Source organism: Stegodyphus dumicola, chromosome 12 (genome assembly GCF_044657685.1).
Source record: "Stegodyphus dumicola isolate Sdum_Otavi_A_Nest chromosome 12, ASM4465768v1".
Taxonomy (NCBI): Eukaryota; Metazoa; Arthropoda; class Arachnida; order Araneae; family Eresidae; genus Stegodyphus; species Stegodyphus dumicola.
In genome coordinates, this window is record NC_140779.1 from 96,234,618 (window position 1) to 96,255,517 (window position 20,900).

The following is a 20,900-nucleotide window of genomic DNA, read 5'->3' on the forward strand; positions in this document are numbered from 1 at the left end:
AAATTAATCTTTAGAGTTCTGTTACATAAAACATTACTCCTTTTCTGATTTTTAAAATTATTTATAATTTTCTTTCCATATTTCGGACCAAAGACGTAAAAAATCAATAACACAGTTAAATATGTCCATATAACTGACAAAATCAAATAATTTATTTTTTCTTTTAAATACAAAAAAATTAAATTGAAAAACCAAAATTATATCTTGAAAAGAATTAAGCATTTTCATAAGCCTTGACATGTTCCCGATCGTGTTTAACTTCTGTGCTTAAAATTATTGTTAATAGCTGAAATACTTAAAAGTATATTTTAAATGAAATATTATGGAAAGCCTAACACAAATTGAAACGCTACTTACTTCACTTTATATAATTTCGAAATAGAAAACACAGTTTATATTTAAAACAGTCAGAAAAATACAGTTTCACATATTTTGGTATGTAAACATAAACTGTCACATTTTTGACACATGAATAAACTATCCAAAACTCAATAGCGTGAAAGGCGAAAATATATTTAAATTTAAAGTACAGACTCAGACTGCAGCACGTGTATGTTAATTTCAGATTTTAACGATTGTTTAAAAATTAAAATTGATTTCTACAATTGCTTTCATAGCAAGCGATATTCCATTGACCCCAACCATACCAAAACACCGGTTCAAATGAAAATGTATTTGCAGACTGCGAGTTTGCTCTGATCATTTCACTTCATTCGAATGATTTTTACGAAATTTATTCAGTTACGTGATCTAGTAGTATCTGGCTACTAGATCACCAAATATTAGGCCAAAATATTTTCTAATGGCATTAAAAGATATTACAAAATCGGCAGCATATCCGTTACTTATAGATATTGCTACCATCTATGTAGAAAAGAAGGTATTAATTTAAATCATAATTGGAGAAAACCATTATCCAAACTTTTCATGATACAAAACTTTTGCCATATTATTTTGCATGGATTAAATATTTTATATTTAATGCATCTGTTAAACATAGTACATTGATATACAGGAATTTTCAATAAATCATCTCTATGTCATTTAGTGTGCAATCTCATTTACTGTATGTAAATAATAAATAGGTCTTTTTCGCTGAATAGGGAGATTTCATTTAGATTACTGCAGATCTAGCTGGCCTTGGGTTAAGTCGGATTACTTGATTATTGCAAAATATTTTAGGACTGTCTAGGACAAAAAATTCTTTCATGATGGAAACTAGTTCATAAGTGCATTATACGTAGAAATATTGCCCAGTTTCCGTTACGGAGCCCGATGAAAATCACCCAGCCATTTGTATCTGCAAATAAGCTTGGACAAGAAATACAACTCAGGGCAAATTTCTGGTGTTTTGTGGGTGTTGCCGTTCGAACATTAATCGATCGAAAGGCTAATTAATTCTAAGGGAAACTTTCTCGTATGCATGTTGCACAGGGGGGGGGGAACCACGAAAACGCCCATTCAGCCAGGCCGTTCGCTGGATTCGAACCTCTGACCGAACTCCCAGTGTTCACCGACTTTATCGTTCAGCCGCTCGTGGGCACCGCCGCAAGTTAAAAAAGTTGCTTTCGAGCTTATAGATTTGAAAAGGTTTTAATTTGCCTCTTCAACAAGAAATAAGTGATATGTTCGTGACATGATATTTATTTCTGTTAACTTAATAAATTATCGCCCAGGTACAGGAGTCAAATGTTGCCAATGAGGCTCCAGAGTCGTAGCTAGGGTTTTCAGCGCCCAGGGACAACTGAAGATTTCGCGCCCCCTACTGCTTGCAAAGGATGCAAAACATTTAATTCTAAAATGTCATAACATCAGTTTGGCGCCCCTTGGATTCTGCGCCCGGGGACAGATGCCCCCCTTGCCCCCCTCTAGCTACGCCGCTGTGAGGCTCATCCTCGAACATTATCCAAGACACCTTATATAGTATGATAAGAACTAACAGAAATTTAAGAAATACAATTTAATTAAAGATCAAAATAATGTATAAATAAAAGTGAAAAGGGGGATATGAAGAGAGGGTGGAAATGCATTGGAAGATTTTAAGCCGTCTATGTTTATTTCAGGTTAGAAATTTCAATACTCAGAACTTTTGCTTAAAACTTTTTTTGTACTTTTGCAAAATATTCAAAAGGTACTAATCTAAGCTCTATAGGAAAACTCATCAGTTCTTGTGGTCTTTTGGAAAACCATAAAAACTGCGAAAAAAGCCTTCTTTCAATAAGTACACTTATAAAAGGGAAAAAACTTTGAAATTGAAGTTATTAAATTTTCAACACTACCAATTTTACGTAATATTGCATGTCTTGATGTATAATGGGTCGAAAACATTGGGTACATAAGGAATACATAGCCAAGTAAATATTGGATATTTAAGCAGAACTACGGACTATAGTAAGACTATAGTAAGATCACCTTATAAGTCTACCCATCTTCACATCATAAGTCATCAGACATTATCAATTTGTGAATTAATTTTTTTGATGCGAGTTTCTGTTTTGGGTCCGATCTCTTCAGAACACTAGGAGGACCGCCGAGATAAAGACGTCAGTTCTTCAAGAAAATAAATTAATTAATAATATAGCTGAATTAGATAAAGAAAAGTCAGGAAAAAGTTCAGTGATGTGTCCTCCACCTGTTTCACGGGCGAATGGTGTATACACTTGTGTACCTGGGGCGAAGGCCCTACCCCTATGGAACAAAATTAAAAAATTACCAATTATGTGAGCATTAACACAAATAAAATTTCTAAATAATAATTTTAAAAAATTGAGTTATATGAAGAGATTTAAGTAACAAGTTACATAATAAATTTTGTCACAAATAGTTTTAAGGTTCGTCGTTATATTATAATAGAAAGGTAATAAAGTTAAGCAAGATATTAACATTAACTTATTAATAACAAGTTAATATAAGATAAGAATTTAAAAGGTGTAGTGAAACAGAGTCGACTAATGGGGGAAGCATCTAGTGCAAGTTTTTCGGGCTGGTGACAAATATCCTGAAAGGGAGACATGCAGGTGTAACTCCTTCGGTGAAAAATTTAAAAGGGAAAAAGAATAAAAATGCAGGTAAATAATAGTTAAGTTTGAGCAATTTGAAATATTAAATTGACACTGGTCCTGTCAAACAAAATACAAAATATGATAACAAGATACAAAATATGTACATATGTGAGAGGAGATGCGTCTTCCACATCAATCAATCTACAAGTAGGTAGAAGCAGTTGAAGTATAGATAATACATCAGTTTCCTTAAATTATCCAGTGTTTGCATCAACACAAGGAAATTTTATAAGGAAGTTGGTGAAGTGCAATTTTATTTATTTTCCTCCCAGTTGTAATTAAGTGTTTGCGGATTTTCGCATAGTGCTAAAGATAGTTCGTTCTTCTTTTCATTGCGACAATGTCTGTGGTAGAGGTAAGAGTTATTTTTTTTCACTATGTACATTAAAAATAAATTTAGAAGTCAAAACTGCAATGAAAATGATATGCCATCCTTTTTCCCCCATAAATTTATAATTTCAATCAATTTTTGAAATTCTACAGAGCTTTTCATTTAACTTGTTTATAACTGTACATGATTTTAAATTCGCAGTGGAAAAGGAGTGATATTTATGAAAAATCTGGGCAAAATCGAATATCGGAAGTAAAACGCTTTAATTTTCAGTTTGTTTTAAGATTTGATATTGAAACCACATGTGTATAAAATTTACGAGTTTGAATTAAGTTGTATAAAATAGAAGGTTAACAAAGGTTCCTTCTACTATATATTCATTTAGAGTTAAGTGGATATATTGATAATTTGTGGGAGCAAATTCACCGCGTTGTGTAGTATTTACTCATTTATGTAAAGAATATTTTCTCAGAGAAAAAAAAAATATGCATATTATGGAGCCTGTTTTGAAAAACAAAAATTGTTTAATGATATAAAATCTAATTTAAATCTTTTTCATTTTTGGATTGTCATATCAGGTTAGTAGTTTTAGTTTAAAGCAATGTCAGATTTCGATGATATTTTATTCATATCCGTCATAAAATGGTAGTTATAAAAATTACAAATGATTACTTTTATCTTTACGTGGTTGCTTTCAATTTAGTACTGTCATTTGAGATATTTATGTTTCAAAATAGGACTGATTAACTGAATTAACACTGGTTAACTAAATTTGAAAGTTATCAAATTTTAAAGTACAGAATTGGTAGTCTTTATAGTTCTACTGTTTCTGTAAGGTATGTTCTGTTTGACTCTTTTATTAATTTATTATTCAACTGCAGTAAAATTTCTGTAATATATATGCTCAAAATTGTAATGACCTAAAGTTACACTATATATTAAGTGTGCATTATTTACATATGGAAGAGAACCCAGTACTTAAATAAATCTCAACTTAATTATCAGAAAGTACTGAATAATCAGAAGATACTGGTTTGTATTTAGTAGTTTGTTTATATTTGGGAACTGACTACATGTGTAAACTAAGCTGCATGTACAAACTTTTTGAATATTTTGGATTGGTTGTGTTTTTTTTTTTTTTTTTTTTTTTTTTTGACAAATAAGCAGCTGTCTATTGATACCTTTGACAAAGGCATTCCTCCTTAAGAAAACTTGGTAAAATCCTAGGAGAGCCCACACCCTTGGCGACAAACTGGGAAAGTGCTGAATCACGCACTCCTTCGCGCGTTTCTCGAAATTGCCAACTTGAAAATAACAATTCAAAAAATTGGACAAACTTGGTATCCATGTACACATCAACCTATTTTCACTTAAAAAAAATCCCAGAATTGCACAAACTTGACATTGCACACTCTCTTGATTTTGTCCATGTACACATCGATACATGCCATGTAAGTGGGCACGCCAAGGTGTGGGCTCTGCTAGGATCCAACCGAAAACTTTTCGTTCATACTTTGTTTTTATTATGGTTTAAATTATGCATTAGGTATTATTACTGCATTTAAAAATCATATTTTTAAGTGTCTTTCATATTTTATATCTAAAAATGAGCATCTATAAATTATCAGTGTAAGAATCATGTGTAGAAATATTTCACTGTCAGTAAGATAGTACTTATTTTAAAATAGATTTTTGCAAATTCCAGTTCTTAGTTGTAGTGAATCTTCAGGAAGAAAGGGTGCATCTCTATGTGTGTTTAATAATTTAATGTGATAATAATTGTAAATTTAAAGTTATATGCATTTTTAGCCAAGACATGTATAAAAGTAATTTAATTAAATTAGATTCTTGAATCATATTTAAACATAATAAATGACTTGGAAAATGTTCTTTTCTGTTTGAGAATAATGAAGTAATATGATGTTAGATATAGTGTAAAGACTTCCAGTATATCTCATTACTCATTGAAACAGTGATGTACAAATGACTTTATATTATATGCTGTATGTTAAACTTGAAAGTACAAGAAACCATACTATAATAGGTCATGGGAAGTTACTTCAATTATTTTTAAAAATCGGAAAATTTTTAGAAATTAATTTACTATTTAAAGTGCACTCTATTTTACTGGGTTATTCAAATAAATATATGAAGTTTCAAATCTAAAGAATTTTCCTGTTTATTTTTTGCTGAGGAGAGTTGACCTTTATTATATCTTATAGAGGCGACCTTGGTTAGAACTACCAAGAAAAAAATTTTCCTCCTTTCAACATGGTATTCTCTTTTATATTTCAACATTTATTAGTTTCATTGCAATTTTAAAAATGAAAGATAAAAAATTTCTAATTTTCACCATATATGTATTTTAAGGAAGGAAAAAAAGTGCTGAAGCAAAATGTTAATCGGTGGTTTTTGTACTTTGATTTCCTGCATCCCTGATTTCAATGTTCAGTAGAACTGCCATATTTTGATGTATTTTTGGTATACATAACAATAATTAACCCACGCATGTATGTATACATGTGTTTACATGCACATGGATTTATATGCTTTATATTTAACCATCATTTAGCTGAATAGTATCTATCAACTGTAAAAATGTTTGTCATAATTTTTTTTGGTCTGTCTCAAAAAATTTGTTTCTTATAAAATGCTTCTTATTTTTACTGTTTATTTATGAATAAAGAGTACCTATAACTGCTATAATAATAGCCAAACAAATCTTTTTTTTTTTTTGGCCAGTTTATAAAATTGCTAATTGATTAGCGACTTTTTGTAGGGCTGAATATGATAAGAAAATACCTGTGTTTTTTTTTGGTGATACATTTCATGATGGTTTTTGAGAAGTTTAATTAAAAATATTTGGTGAATCTTCGGATTATGGTAACTTGGCGAAAATTTGGCGACCAACCCTGCTACAGCAACCTGCTAGTTTTTTTTTTTTTTGATGCCATTTTGTTTTCACGAAGTAAAGGCATGTTTTTTTTTACTCAACATTTTTTACAACAATCTGCTAGCCAAATTATTTTTATGCTAGAACTTCTATGAACAAAAGTGCTTAATCATGACAAAGATTAGGTGCGAAATTGGGAGAAATTGCAGAATCGCCCACTGCTTGCCGCGTTTTTAACCCTTTCAGGACGGGCGGTCCATATACGCATTCCCTAAGAACGTCTCGGTTAATCTTTGGATTATGGTAACTTAGCGAATTTTTGGCGAAAATTTGGCTACCAACCCTGCTACAGCAACCTGCTAGTTTTTGTTTGGACGCCATTTTGTTTTCGTGAAGTAAAGGCATTTTTTTCCCCCCTTCAACATTTTTTTCCAACAATCTGCTAGCCGAATTACGCTTATGCTAGAACTTTTATGGAACAAAAGTGTTTAATCATGACGAAGATTAGGTGCGAAATTGGGAGAAAGTGCAGAATCGCAAATGCTTGCCGCGTTTTTAAGAATTGCACATACACGGTATATATGTACACGACGACCTATTTTCACTTAAAAAAAATCCCAGAATTGCACAAAAATGGCATTGCGCACACTCTTGACACTCCATGTACACTGCTGAAGTCCTAGCTAGTAACCTTTATCGCCTTACCCAAATGTCGCCAAACTACCTGTTACCGTATTCCAAAGATTAGCCAATGTCTCTTACAGCTGGGCGTCCCATCCATGCATCAGTAAAGATTGCATTCAGAGGACGGGTGATGCGTATACGCATTTTAGGGTGGAACGTTTTTCTGAAGACCACTAGATGGCATCCTGTGTCCATTACTTTTGAAATGAACACAGTTTTAAGTTCCTGACCTTGAGTTTGATATATTCTGCTTGACTTTGGTATTTTTACTCATCGGCTGTTCGAGGGTGGGGGCGGAGGGAAAGCGTAAACAGAGGTCGGCTCTTTAAATTACTGCATGCTAATGAAAACATTCTCATATCTGATTTATATCCAATTCCTTTTTTTTTATTTTATTTTTTTTCTCTACTATGTATGGTCTTTTAAGGTTACTGTGCGGAGTTTTTTTATGTTTTGCGTTGCCTTCAGATATATTTCTGTTCCTTCTTTTTTTATTTAGGAAAGCCTCACCTCCAGTCTATTATGGTGGGAAGGCGCTATTTATCAGAGGAAGAATACCCTAGTATGGATAGTGAACAACTTAACTAACGCAAATGAGAATACTGATTCATTTTTTAAAGAGTTAAAAAGTGATAAGTTTTTCTGAGAGTTACAAAGTGATACTTCTCTGTGCTTCGAGATTTACCACACTCGTTTTCATTTTAAATTTTGTTACTTCTTACTTTAAATAGTCTTTATTGTGTTCTTTTTATTAATTTTAAACTTTATTGATGGATTTTATCAATTAAAACTTTGGAATAATTTGAATCGCACTTCCGAAAATTATTTTAGAAGATAAGCAATTTTTTAAGTATATTTTCATGTAAAATAAAGAAAAAAAAATGTTTTAAGGGCTTATTTTAACATATATAAGAGCTCAAGTAATAATCTAAAATGATACCAAAAATTACGATGCTAGAAGCGAAACTTTTGTTTTTCTTATAAAATTAGGCTTAGCGATGCAAAACCTCCGTCCTGTACGGTGACTGCCTTCGATTCTCTTCCGTCCCGCACGAACATCTTAAATAAAGGTGCGCCGTCGCGAAAAGGTTCAGAATTGCACATACACGGTATCCATGTACACTTCAACCTATTTTCACTTAAAAAAAAAAATCCCAGAATTGCACAAAAATGGCATTGCACCCACTCTTGACTTTATCCATGTGCACATTGACCTATTTTTACTTAAAAAGTCAAAGAAAATTGACAAAAATCCAATTCTTCTTACTCTTGTAAAAAGCGCAAACAAATGAGTGGGCAATTCTGCACTTTAGCAGCGAAATTGTTTCCAAGTGCTTATTAGCTAAAATCACGATCGAAATTTTCCGGAAAATGTTGCATTACATGTCTCATGATCTCTCATTTCTCCGAGAAAAAATAATCTGTGATTCAAACTGTGTACTTATTGTGTTGAGATTATTGCTAAAGTCCTAGCTAGTAACATTTATCGCCTTGCCAAAATGTTGCCAAAACTACCTGTTACCATATTCCAAAGATTAGCCAAATATTTTATCCTCAAATAGGAATGCCAACTTTGGATGAAAACTGCCAGAATTATAATTCAGGAAATAGCAGATTATTTTGAAGAGCTTTCTATATGATAAAAAAAAGCTTGAATAGATAAGTTGTTATGATGTGTGTATATTCTATACTTTCACAGAATAAATTAGACTTATTCAGATTTCAACTTGTAGTTCTTTCTTAAAATGAAATGAGGAAACTTTCTTGAAACACTTACTAAAGTTGAGAAACTGATTCTTTACAGCAATGCTATTGGGGAAGTATTTTGGAATAGCTTCTTGACTGATCTTTTAATGTTGTGCTTATCCTAAGAATGTGTTCATCTGAATACGATTATAAAGAAATAATATTTTATAAATTGTTACCAGTTAACTGGGTAATTAATTTTAACTGAATTTTCTTAAGTGACAGTTATGAGGTTAACTATTAATGCAAATGTATAGACTAACTAATTGTCAAGGTATTGCATTCCATCATGACAATACTATGACTTACATTTTAACAGGTATCTGAAAAGTACTTATTGGACACTTTTCAAGTATAGTAAAAAATGTTTTTGTTCATTCTTGTTATTCACTGAACCTTTTCATATTATTACCTGTTAAGGTTATTTCAGAATTTTGTGACTAGTGAATGCTTCATTCTTTTGAATTTGTCAAAGTAACACTTTGATGATTTCCTTTCCTAAGAATTATTTGAGAGAGAAATTTTTTAGTTGCTAAAGATGGTAAAAATTTATTCAACAGAATCAAGCATTCATTGTGAGTACAGTTTTCAGCTATTTCCATATAACATAGTAAAAATTTACTTGTGGGAAACCTCAGAATTTTCTGAATGAAATATATTTTAATTCTGGGAAAGGAAATTTTTTTATCATGCAGTTAGTGTTATGTGATTATAATTTTTAGTTAAATGGATTCTTTCTGAATATCTGCATCCCTATTGAGTCATGAACTTTTCATGAACTTTTTGGTGACTAGTATTTTCAGAATGGCGGCATTCTAAGAATTTCATAGAAGAGTAATCAATCAGTAAAATTAAAAAAGAACCATTGGTAGTAAATAAAAGAAATTTTTGCAAGAAATCTTTCAAATATCTTTTCACTGTTGTTCTTCCCATGTATGTTTTTGCTTAAAAAAAAAAAAAAAATTGCACAAATTTGTTATTGTGCACTGGCTAACTATAAATAAAGTGAATAGCTGTATTGTAACAAGATACAGCTATCTTCAAACTAATTCATGTTGCATTTCCATGAAATTCAGTTGCTTAATTTAGTTTGGTACATTTATCTTTACCATGTTGGCAACACCAAGTTTCTTCTCTGCGTGTGAGTTTTGGATGCTGTTGTAATGTTGTGCACGTGTTGTTAAGTTTCAATAAAAAATGTGAAAAGATACATTTCTTATTTTTTGATTTGCTTCTTCACATGATATCGTTTTATTTAACATGGTAGCAGTTCTCGTGGTTTGTGAATATGAATTAAGAATTTAGTAGTTATAATCTGTTTTAAAAGTTACCGGTACTAGTGTAAAAATGGCATGTACAGAAGCAATGATATATTTGATGGTTCGGACTATTTTAATTGGAAAGTGCGTATGATGAAATTTTTTCAATTTAAAAAGAGTAAAGATGTGGTTCAGCGAAAAGTCAGTGAAAACGATGACGTGGAAAAATGGGAAGAAAAGGATATCCAAGCTACAAATTACATTTACGGCCGCATAACAAACAAGCAATTGGAATATATTCACGAGTGTGAGACTGCATTTGATATAATTACGAAATTTGATGCAATGTATTTAAAAACTTCAACATCTCTACAAATTGTTTGTCGAAATAACTTCGAATGTGTGAAACTGAAAAATTATTATGATGTAAATATATTTTTCGATGATTTTGAGAAGTATGTGAACGAGCTGAAACATGCCGGCGCCACCGTGACGGAACAAGAAAATTGAACTATGTGCTAAGAGCATTACCTTCAAATTACAGTCACATTGGTGACTTAATAGATGTATTACCAGAGAATAACGGTACAGTTGATTACCTAAAGAGCAAAATCAAATCAAAATTACTTGAAGAGAAAAATGATTATGAAGATTGTGCACCAGCAGAAAAATCAAATGTGTTCAAAACTGAAACAAGCAAATCGGGTCCACAAGGGAATGTCTGTTATAATTGTAGAAAACCTGGTCACATTAAAAAGAATTGTTGGCATGTCCATGAAAGGAACTATCGTGGTAATGGCTCCACTAATTATCGTGGTCGAAGTTGTTCAAACAATCGAGGACGTAGTCGTGCTTTTAGTGGACATCGTGAACGTGGAGCATACTCTAACCATAGAATAAACAGTCATCAAGGCAATAGTTTTCACACCACTGTTACCGAAAGTAACATGACAAGTTCCAGTGCAAATACTGTGACGAATAAAAATGAAATAAATTGGTTACTGGATAGTGGATGCACAGACCACATTATAAACAGTGATGCATATTTCAAAGAGCAAGTCACTTTGAAGGACCCTATTCAAGTGAAAGTCGGTGACGGAAGGATTTTGAAAGCTACAAAGGTTGGCAATATAATAGTTCCTTTTCCTGTATATAACTCTGAATCTATCGTAACATTGAAGAATGTATTTTATGTAAAAGAAATGAAAGCAAATTTATTATGTTATTCAAAGATTACTGATAATCATAAAATAGTTTCAAAAGAAAAGTTCTCTAAAATATATGATGTCAATGGTTCATTAGTAGTAATAGCAAAGAAAGAAAAAAGATTATATAAAGTAAAGAGTTATGTTAAAAATAGTAAAATAGTTGCAAATTTGACCAACAGTAAGTTAACGTTAAAAGAAAAATTGCATCGTTCATTTGGACATGTAAATTTTAAATATCTGGATGTTATGTGCAAAGATCAGCTATTAGAAGGAATCCCTAAAGAAATAGAAACCAAATATGTGAAGTGTGCCATATGTATTGAAAATAAAATGCACAATTTACCATTCAAGAATAATAGAAGAAAAGCAGAAGATATTCTGGAGATGATACATACAGATGTAAATGGACCTCACAGAACAAGTGGATGTAATGGTGAGAAATACTTTGTGAGTTTTATTGATGATTATAGCAAGTTGGCAAAAATTTATTGTATAAAATCTAAGGATCAAGTCTCTGATTGCTTAATTGAATATGTAAATGAAATTCAAAATTTAACAGGGAAGACTATCAAAGAACTAAGATGTGATAATGGTAGTGAATATATGAATAGCAAGATATACAAATTTGCAAGAGAAAAAGGTTTTAAGATAAAGTCATGCCCACCATATGTACATGAATTAAATGGTACTGCTAAGCGTTACAGCAGAACTATAATGGATATGGCAAGATGTCTTTTAGCCGAAGCAAAAGTTGACAGATGTTACTGGCCTGAAGTAATTAAAGCTGCTGCTTATTTGAAAAACAGGACATTAACAAATACTGCTGTAAAGAAGACGCCATATGAAATATTTTTCAATAGGAAACCATCTGCTAATGAATTGAAATTGTACGGAAGTAGAGTGTATATAAGAACACCAGAAGAAAAGAGAAAGTGGGATAAAAAGTCTGAATTTGGAATTTTACTTGGATATACAGAAGTTGGATATAGAGTTTTGATGAATAACAGAATAATAGTTGCCAGGCATGTTGATATTATTGAAGAAGACATAATGTGTGTAGGTTGTGATGATAAGATTAGAATGATGATACAAATAAGAAGAATGAACCTCAAGAAGTGTCATGTGAATTGAGTAATGATAACTCCAAGGACAGTGTGATAAATGAAGATGAAACAAAAAGTGGAATGAGACCAAGAAGGCAAATCAAACCACCAGTTCGATTTCATGAAGAATTTGGGTACTACTGTATTAGTGGAAATTTTTGTGATGCTACAGTTCCAGGTAACTTTGAGGAGGCGACAACATGCTGTGAGGCTGGACATTGGAAAGAGGCAATGGACAGTGAAATGAACAGTCTTGTTAAAAATAACACTTGGACACCAGTGACTAAACCAGAGGATAAAGCAATTCTAGATGTGAAGTGGATATTCAAAAGAAAAGCAGGTAATGTTTTTAAAGCTAGATTAGTGGTTCGAGGTTTTCAGCAAAAAGATAGTATTGAGGATACTTACTCCTCTGTCATTAAGATGCAAACCTTAAAATTGTTACTTTCATATTCTTGACAGTATAATTTAAATATTCATCAAATAGATGTTGAGACTGCCTTTTTAAATGGTTATGTTGTGTCTGAGGTTTATGTTAAACAGCCACAAGGCTATAATGATAATTTGAATAGAGTGTATAAATTAAAGAAAGCACTATATGGGTTGAAAGAAAGCCCTCGTGCTTGGTATGAGTGTTTTAACGAGTGTATTGAGAGTCTAGGATTTCGTAGAAATAAATATTATTATTGTCTTTATGTAAAATCTGAAAATGATGTATTTGTATATATTCTTTTATTTGTTGATATGTTGCAAAGATACTCAGGTAAATAATGATATTAAGGAACAACTACATAATAAATTTAAAATGAAGGATTTAAATAAAGTAAAAAGCTACATTGGAATTGATATTGAATATGATAATGAGAAATGTAATATCTTAACACTGAGTCAGGAAAATTATATTGAATCTTTAGCTAAACTGTATGGTATTGAAAATTCAAAGCTTTATGATACACCAATGGAGATTAATCTTAAACTAAGTCAATCTAATTTAAATCAAAATGTCAAATATAGAAATCTAATAGGAGCACTCTCATATATTAGTCATGGTACTAGACCAGACATATCTTTCAGCCTAAATTATTTAAGTAGATTTCAAAATTGTTATGATGAGACACATTTCAAATATGCTTTGAGAGTTTTGTTAAGTATTTGTACTTAACAAAACATCTAAAATTAATCTATAGTAAAAAATCTTAAAACTGATATTATGAATTGTTATGTTGATGCTGGTTTGGGCAGGTGATATTGTTGACAGAAAGTCAACTGCTGGGTTTGTTATTGAATTATTTGGTAATCCAATTTATTGGAAATCCAAAAAGCAAAATTGTGTGACAAAATCTTCCACTTTTGCTGAATATATTGCTCTATCTGAGGCTGTGACAAAAATTAATTTCTTAAAAAATGTTGTGAATGATGTTTTTGCTGATATAACTCATCCCATTAAAATTTATGAAGATAATTCAGGAGCTTTGGCCATTGCTAATTATGGAACTTCACTAAAAATTCAAAACACATAGAAGTTCAATATCATAATGTTCACAAAAATGTTCAAAATGGAGTAACTGAAATTGTAAAGATTGATTCAAAATCAAATATTGCAGATATCTTTGCTAAGTCTTTAGGAAAGATTAAATTTATGAAATTCAGAGAAGGTTTGAAATTGAAATAAATTTTGTATACTCTTTATTTAAATATTTTTGCTTGAAATGAAATAGATTTTGATAATGTCCTTATGTAAACTAAATTGTGTTTAACTTTGATTTTAACATTTAAGTTAATGAAAGAAACCTTTTTTAAAATAATTTGTGTTAAGTGTTGAATGTTATTGTTTATATCTATGCTTAATTGTAAATGGTAAAGATGAAAAGGTTGCTTATATCTATGTTTATTTGTAATTAGTAAATATAAATGTAAGGAGGCATGTTAGTTTGGTACATTTATATTTACCATGTTGGCAACACCAAGTTTCTTCTCTGCGTGTGAGTTTTGGATGCTGTTGTAATGTTGTGCACGTGTTGTTAAGTTTCAATAAAAAATGTGAAAAGATACATTTCGTATTTTCGACTTGCTTCTTCATATGATATCGGTTTATTTAACAGCTTAAGAAGTGTAATTTCTTAGAATGCAAATTTTCTCTTCTGTATTGTTGGTTAAAATGCCATATTTCTGCAAAAATACAGTGCTTATTCATCAGTCAGAAACTCTATCTATAGTCCTATTAAAAATGATATTCAATGCAACAGTCCTATACTCATTCCCTGTGCTTTACAGTTCTATACCTTACTGTAAACACAATGAAACAAGAGTGGGAAATATGAAATCACATAAATTCTGTGTATGTTTGGATATTGCTAGAGCAGTAAATTTTAATGGTTATAATAATAATAAAGTATATTTTGTTTTTCAGATCTGTGTTGTGTGTCTTATGTAATAAAAAATTGAATTTGACTTATATGCATTTTATGATGAATTTATTTTATGTAATCTAAATTTTGCTTTATAAAACTATAATAGTGTTATTTCTTACAGAAATTCGAGAAGGCTGCGTCTGATGTTACCAAACTAAAATCTAAGCCTACTGATGTGGAAATGCTAGAATTGTATGGCTTATACAAACAAGCAACTGTTGGTGATTGTGATACAGGTGTGTTTTATTTTTCCTTGAAATACATTCTTTTTCAGTCATATGGTAATATTTTAAATTAAAAGTATTAAAAATAGGTACACTTCTGTTATTAGGACGGGATTCTGAAATATGTATATATGTGCGTATATGTATGGTTGTATGTATTTGTGTCTGTATGTTCGTATATAAATATATGTATGCATATATACATTTTCCGAATTCGGCACCAATAACAGAAGAGTACCTAAAAATATTAAGATTTTTTTTTTTACTCTGATCACGTGTGTCATGCAACCAAAGGTAGCTGAAAAAAGTTAGTATAAATAGTTTATGAATGTGATGAATCATTCATAGAGTTTGTATCATAACTTCTGAATCAAAAATAACCGAAACAAGTATAAATAGTTTATGACCGTGATGAATCATTTAAGAGTTTGCATCATAACTGCTCATTCAAGCCGGTGAGGTAAATTATAAAATAATGAAAAAAGTGAAATTTAGGTTTTAGAAGTGAATAGTAGTTGTTTTCCTTAAAAATATATTTATTGTTACTTAAGACTTAGAAATGTAATTCCTTGCTTTATTTAATGTTAATATTTCATTTCAATAGCAAAATTAGACATTTTGATGGTTATCTTAAAATACATTTTCTCATCTTGGTCAGGTGACTAACAGGTTAATGAATAGAGGCTGCAATATTACATTAAGTAGTAATGTATTAGTACTTAATGTGATGTACTGTTAAGTGGCCAGCCTTCGTCTGGCTTTTAAATGTACCGGGAAAATTCCGAAAGAGAGCATCAAATATTAAATTTAAAAACTGATAGTTTTACTCTGCAGAACAACTGTGGAGTTAAAAAGTTTAAGGAAAATATTAATTAAAGAAAATATGAATTCTTAAAAAATTGTAGCATATTTTTAAACAAAATCAGGGTCTTAATAATTCATTTCTTCCTGTAGATGAATTTAATAGATTCACTCAGTATGTTTAGGAAAGTAACAGTATGAAATAAAATTTAAGGTGTGTTTTATGAATAGAATTTTAGAAAAATGTGCTTAAATATTAAAAAACTCATTTTGAGAAAAACTTAAAAAGCTCAGTCAATATATTTTCTTGTGATTTTTTAGCTTTTTGCACCGCAATCATGTTGTAATGATGGTTGTGCAGTTTCCTTTTATTTTGTCATTTAAAGATTCTCGTTTCCTGATTGATTTTGTAAATCAGTTTTAAACTTTAAGGAATGGATGTCAATCTTTCAAATTTACATATATGCATTACTGTACATCTGCATTAATCTTCGAAAGTTCTTCAAAACATATAACTATATGCCGCTGTCCAATTTTCATTGATTTTACATCAACAAACTTGTCTTCTATCCATGCATATGCTCGAGTTAAATGAGTTCTGTCTACACATATGCTCGAGTTAACTCTTCAAACTAAGATTTCTGAAAAGTATTTTTTCTGCTAATGGACATAATTCTGAATGGAAATGCTTATAATACTGTTGGCATAAACAGAGAATAATAATTAGAAGAAATATTTATAATTCTCAATTAAAAAAAAACTATTTAAGCACTTCTAAACAATTTTCTCAAAAAAAAAAAAAAAAAAAAAAAAGCTGCATGCTTGTCTTAATTTACATCCTTTATATTGACATCATCTAAGAATCTCTAGCTCTCTAACGTAGTCAGTAGAATTTCACAGTTAAATACCCTTTTTCTTCCTCATTTGCATTTGATCGCGATTCTGAAAACACGTTCCGGAAGTTGTAAGCTGAAATTCAGAAAGGACAGGAAAGTAACTAAAAATTAACTGTTAGAGAAATTAAGATAAACTTTACAGTGTTAATAAGTTTACCATTAAAAAAGTACATTGTAATTAAAAAAATGTTAGAATTGTTCAGTCCATGCTTATGTCAATCTATAATAATAATAGGTTTTTTTTTTAATATTTGCATGTGTTTTGCATAATGCAAACATTCAAAGTTATGAAAGTCAGCAGATAGCTTCTTCAGGGTGTGTGTGTGTATGTGTTCCTTAGAAAATTCAATATCTGAATTTTTTTTTTTATTTAATTTTGAAGAGTTTTTTTTATGAATGTTTTGCACACATCCTGAAAAACAATCATAGAATTCCTTGAACTCTCAAGTAGGCTAGAAAATATTCTTCCATATGAAATCATTTTAACCTAAATTAGCAAAATCTGGAAATTTTTTTTCATCGTATTTTCATTATTTTAAAATTCCAACAATACATATTAATACTTAACTCTCTCTTAAAGCAAGAATGATGAAAAAATATTAGATGTTTTTCTAGAATATTAAATATATTATATATTTAAGAATATATAATATATTTAATATTCTAGAAATTCATATACCAAGTGTTGCATTTCATCACTTTATTGATCCTGACTTGCCTTAGTGTTGACATGAATATAGCAATATCAATATATAATATTCCTTGATTTGAATGTTTTGTTTCATTTTCATTACAAATTTTTTTCATGCTTCCATGGGATTTTGGGATTTACCAAAAATTTGTATCCTATGGAAATACATTTCACTTTGATTGTGTAAAGAATAGGTATATGTTACAATAAATATCAAAAATCACCCTTATGGGATAAATCAAATTATACTTAATAATTACATTTAAATAAAATTTCAAAAAAGCACAATTTATAGCTCTTATTTTTCAACAAAAAACTTCCAGATAGTTGTTTTGAGGAAATCTGCTAAGAAACGTACTGTGAAACATCTGTGGCTTGCTAATGTAGAATTCTATTTTCATTAATGATTAAAACCAATTTAAAAATATTAATCAGTTTTCTCAAGTTTCAGTGTTTTTAAATATTTTTTCTCGTTTCTAGTCGTATTTACTTTGTAAATGTTGTTTTGATAAACTGCATTTCTGGATATATTCGCTATATGATAGTCACTATATTCATATCTATAGATCGTCCATCTGGTTTGTTTGACTTTAAAGGAAAAGCAAAATGGGATTCTTGGAATGGCAAGAAAGGTAACACATAATTAATATAAATAATGGCTGCTTTTATAAATAATTTATTTTCTTCTTATAAAAGTAACACACAAGAATATTCATAATCTTAGTTTCAAATACAAAATTTTAAAACATTTTAATGATTAAGCTGGTGTTGTTATATTACAGGATTAAATTATTGTTACATGTATGAATGTAAGTTTTCTCAGTTATTCTTATATGTATGAATGTATGATTGAAGGTAAATACAATAATACAGTATTTAAAACAAAGAAGTTTATTGTATAATGAAAATTTTTGTAACAGTTTTACACATAAAAATTTCCATTTTATTTGAATTTTTATATCAAATTCTTATTTGTAAACTTGTCAATTGACTTTACTGAATTAGTTAGGAAAAATGAAAGAGAAGCAATTAACAAATGCAGAAACATTTTCAACATGTAAATTAATAGTGCATAATTATAAAGGTTATTAATAATAAAGACCTTGACCTGCCATTATAACTCTCAGTGGTATGAGTACATTCAGGTTTCCTTTGCAGCCCTGTTTGGTATATATAATGTTTTCGACCTCAAGAGAGCATTGTGAATTGGTGGAAGAATGAAAATCCATATATTTATTCTCTGAAGGTGACCTAAAACCTTATACAGGATTGCATGGTCAATTTTCAATTTGCAGTTCCATATAAAAAAGAATTTCCAGCTTTAGAAACAAAGAAACTGATGGAAGGCCATTAAATCAAAGCTGCCAATAAATTGTATACTGAAATTATATCAAGAATATCGTCTGAAAAAATGCCAAACTCATTTAAAATCTGCAAATTAAGAATTCCAAAACCAGAATACTAAAGCTGATTGCAAAGGTTAAAAGAGCAAAACCTAATCTTAAGATAATCTTGTGAATATTTTCCAATTTGCTTAACAGAAGTAAGTTTATCAAATGAAAGATCTATTAAAGTGTTTGTTTTATATACAGTATTAAAAAAATGCACTTAACTACGTTCATTGGAATAAACTCTTCTATTGTATTTATTCTAATTAAGAGAATTCAGTCGTTAACAAACTTTCTTTTTTGTTTCTTCTTTTCAAGAAAACTTCGGGAAAAAGTACTGTTAGATTTTTTTTTTTTTTTTTTTTTTTTTTGAGGAATGTTTCTGATAAATACGCTTTCACTCATTTTTTTCTCTCTCAAAATCAAATCATTTATTAAATTGCAGACCTCGAAAAGAAGTTCTGTATTAACTTTCTAGGATTCTTTAATTTATTGGGTTAGCCGGAAGCGCAAAAATGTAATTCTCTTGAATGTTTTTTATTCTTTCATTTTTCTTATTAAGAATAGTATTGTAACATAAAGTATAGCATTAGTTTAGTAAAATAGTTTGTCAATTGGCTGTAAGCTGTTTGCAAATTTCAGAAACACAGGGTTACTTTCTGATTATCTGCACCTTCAGTTTCAACTTTAGGTACAATTACCCATTTTTGACATATTTTCAGTGATACACCTGACAATAAATAGCTCATGCATGGACCTACCACATATATATGACTGAGTATACACAGATGTACATGCTTAATGTCATTTTGCTAAACATCATCTACTGACTGTAGAAATGTAAATATTACATAGATTTTTTTTCATGAAATTTCAGTTTTTAGAAATTAATTCAAATAATTAATTAAAATCCTTTTTATCTTTATTTGTAAACAGAATAGTAATCTTGAGCTGTAAAGGTAGACAAACGAATGTGTTTTGTAAATTTGCACCTATATCACCAACTTCATGCTGGTGCAGATAATCAGAAATTACTATTATTTCCTGATGCATGATTGAATAAGAGCTACTGAAGTTGAAAGCTGCTCCGGTAAAGAATTTCTGTCTGGAGAATCCATTCTGCATGTTAAGGAAATTCAAAGCTATTAAAGACACTAAAAGAAATATGAAAACAATATAATTTTTGGACACAATAACTTCAACTAAATCAGTCACCATCATTCATGCTACATTTAATATTTTCATTAGGATATTAGTTCTAAGAATGTTTAGCACTTCAAACAGAATTCAAAGAGAAAAATTTTTCTTTATTGATTTTAGCACATGGATGAGTAGCATTTTGAATTTTGAGATGTAATTTTTTTATTGCTATTAAGAACCTTTTGAAAAAGCAATGAATTAGTAAGCAAATGTGCGAGCAGAAGTATTATTAAAGCTCATTTACACTAATGTATTATTGCACCTCTATATGTAGCAAATTTACCTATAATAAAAATTTCATGCTTTGATGGTTTTATTAAAACTGATTTATTTAATTCATACTTTTTATACAAAATGTTTTACAATAATATATACAGCTATAGCATTTATTTTATAGGCATGAATCAAGATGAAGCTCGAGAGGCTTATATCAACAAAGCCAATAATCTTATTGAAATCTATGGTCTTGCTGCCTGAATTTTAATTTACACAAACCTGTTTTAATTATCAAAATCAAATTTTTCACTTTTTTTTTCATTTTGTTTAAATAAAAAGATATATTTTTGTAATCTGTTTATTTTTTATAGTGCTTTGTAATAATCATTGTAACATCAAACACACGATTTAAGGAATGGTCAAGAGACAACAATCGATACTTAGACTAATTTTTCATATGACATATTCATATTTCTTTAATCTTAAAACATCACCCTTTATTGGTTTGAGCAATGTATCTAATCATTGCTGACAAGAGGGATAATAAAGATTTTCCCAGCATTCAAACTTGTATAAGATCTTAAAAGGTACGAGCAAATTCTGTATATCACTTGAACCATTTTGTACCGAAATAACTTTTTTTAGATATGAACAATAGTAACTCATTGCATCGATTCAATTGATATGCATCAATTTTAGTTGAGAATTTTTCAGTCTTTTAAAAATTTTTATTTAATAAATTTAGTTTTATCAGCATTTTCTCTTCAATTCTTGACATTATACAATT

At 29.9% G+C, this 20,900-nt stretch overlaps 2 protein-coding genes across 5 annotated transcripts in view; one reads left to right on the top strand and one right to left on the bottom strand.

Moving 5' to 3' along the window:
* Evi5 (ecotropic viral integration site 5) overlaps positions 1-653 on the bottom strand; it is a 372,412-nt gene extending 371,759 nt beyond the window's left edge. Inside the window, exon 1 of the mRNA XM_085806704.1 lies at positions 358-653. The gene's annotated coding sequence lies outside the window, so the exon portion shown is untranslated. The remainder of the gene's footprint in view (positions 1-357) is intronic.
* A 2,284-nt stretch (positions 654-2,937) lies between these two features.
* LOC118202956 (acyl-CoA-binding protein homolog) lies at positions 2,938-20,466 on the top strand. Of its 4 annotated transcripts, none has more exons than XM_035375182.2 (4): positions 2,938-3,068; positions 14,819-14,933; positions 17,876-17,941; positions 20,295-20,466. In XM_035375182.2, the coding sequence occupies exons 1-4, from the start codon at positions 3,063-3,065 to the stop codon at positions 20,372-20,374; spliced, it is 267 nt and encodes an 88-aa protein (XP_035231073.1). In that variant the 5' UTR covers positions 2,938-3,062; the 3' UTR covers positions 20,375-20,466. The 4 variants fall into 4 exon arrangements, with proteins under 4 accessions (XP_035231073.1, XP_035231072.1, XP_085662833.1 ...); XM_035375181.2 differs by lacking the exon at positions 2,938-3,068 and adding an exon at positions 3,217-3,417; XM_035375180.2 differs by lacking the exon at positions 2,938-3,068 and adding an exon at positions 3,502-3,645.
* Positions 20,467-20,900: the final 434 nt, after the last annotated feature.

Bases quoted from the DNA above. Each gene is read 5' to 3' on its own strand.
- LOC118202956 (XM_035375180.2), top strand. From the start codon at position 3,577: ATGATTTTAAATTCGCAGTGGAAAAGGAGTGATATTTATGAAAAATCT. The intron at 14,934-17,875 runs GTGTGTTTTATT...TCATATCTATAG, and splicing joins TGTTGGTGATTGTGATACAG to ATCGTCCATCTGGTTTGTTT. The intron at 17,942-20,294 runs GTAACACATAAT...TTTATTTTATAG, and splicing joins TTCTTGGAATGGCAAGAAAG to GCATGAATCAAGATGAAGCT.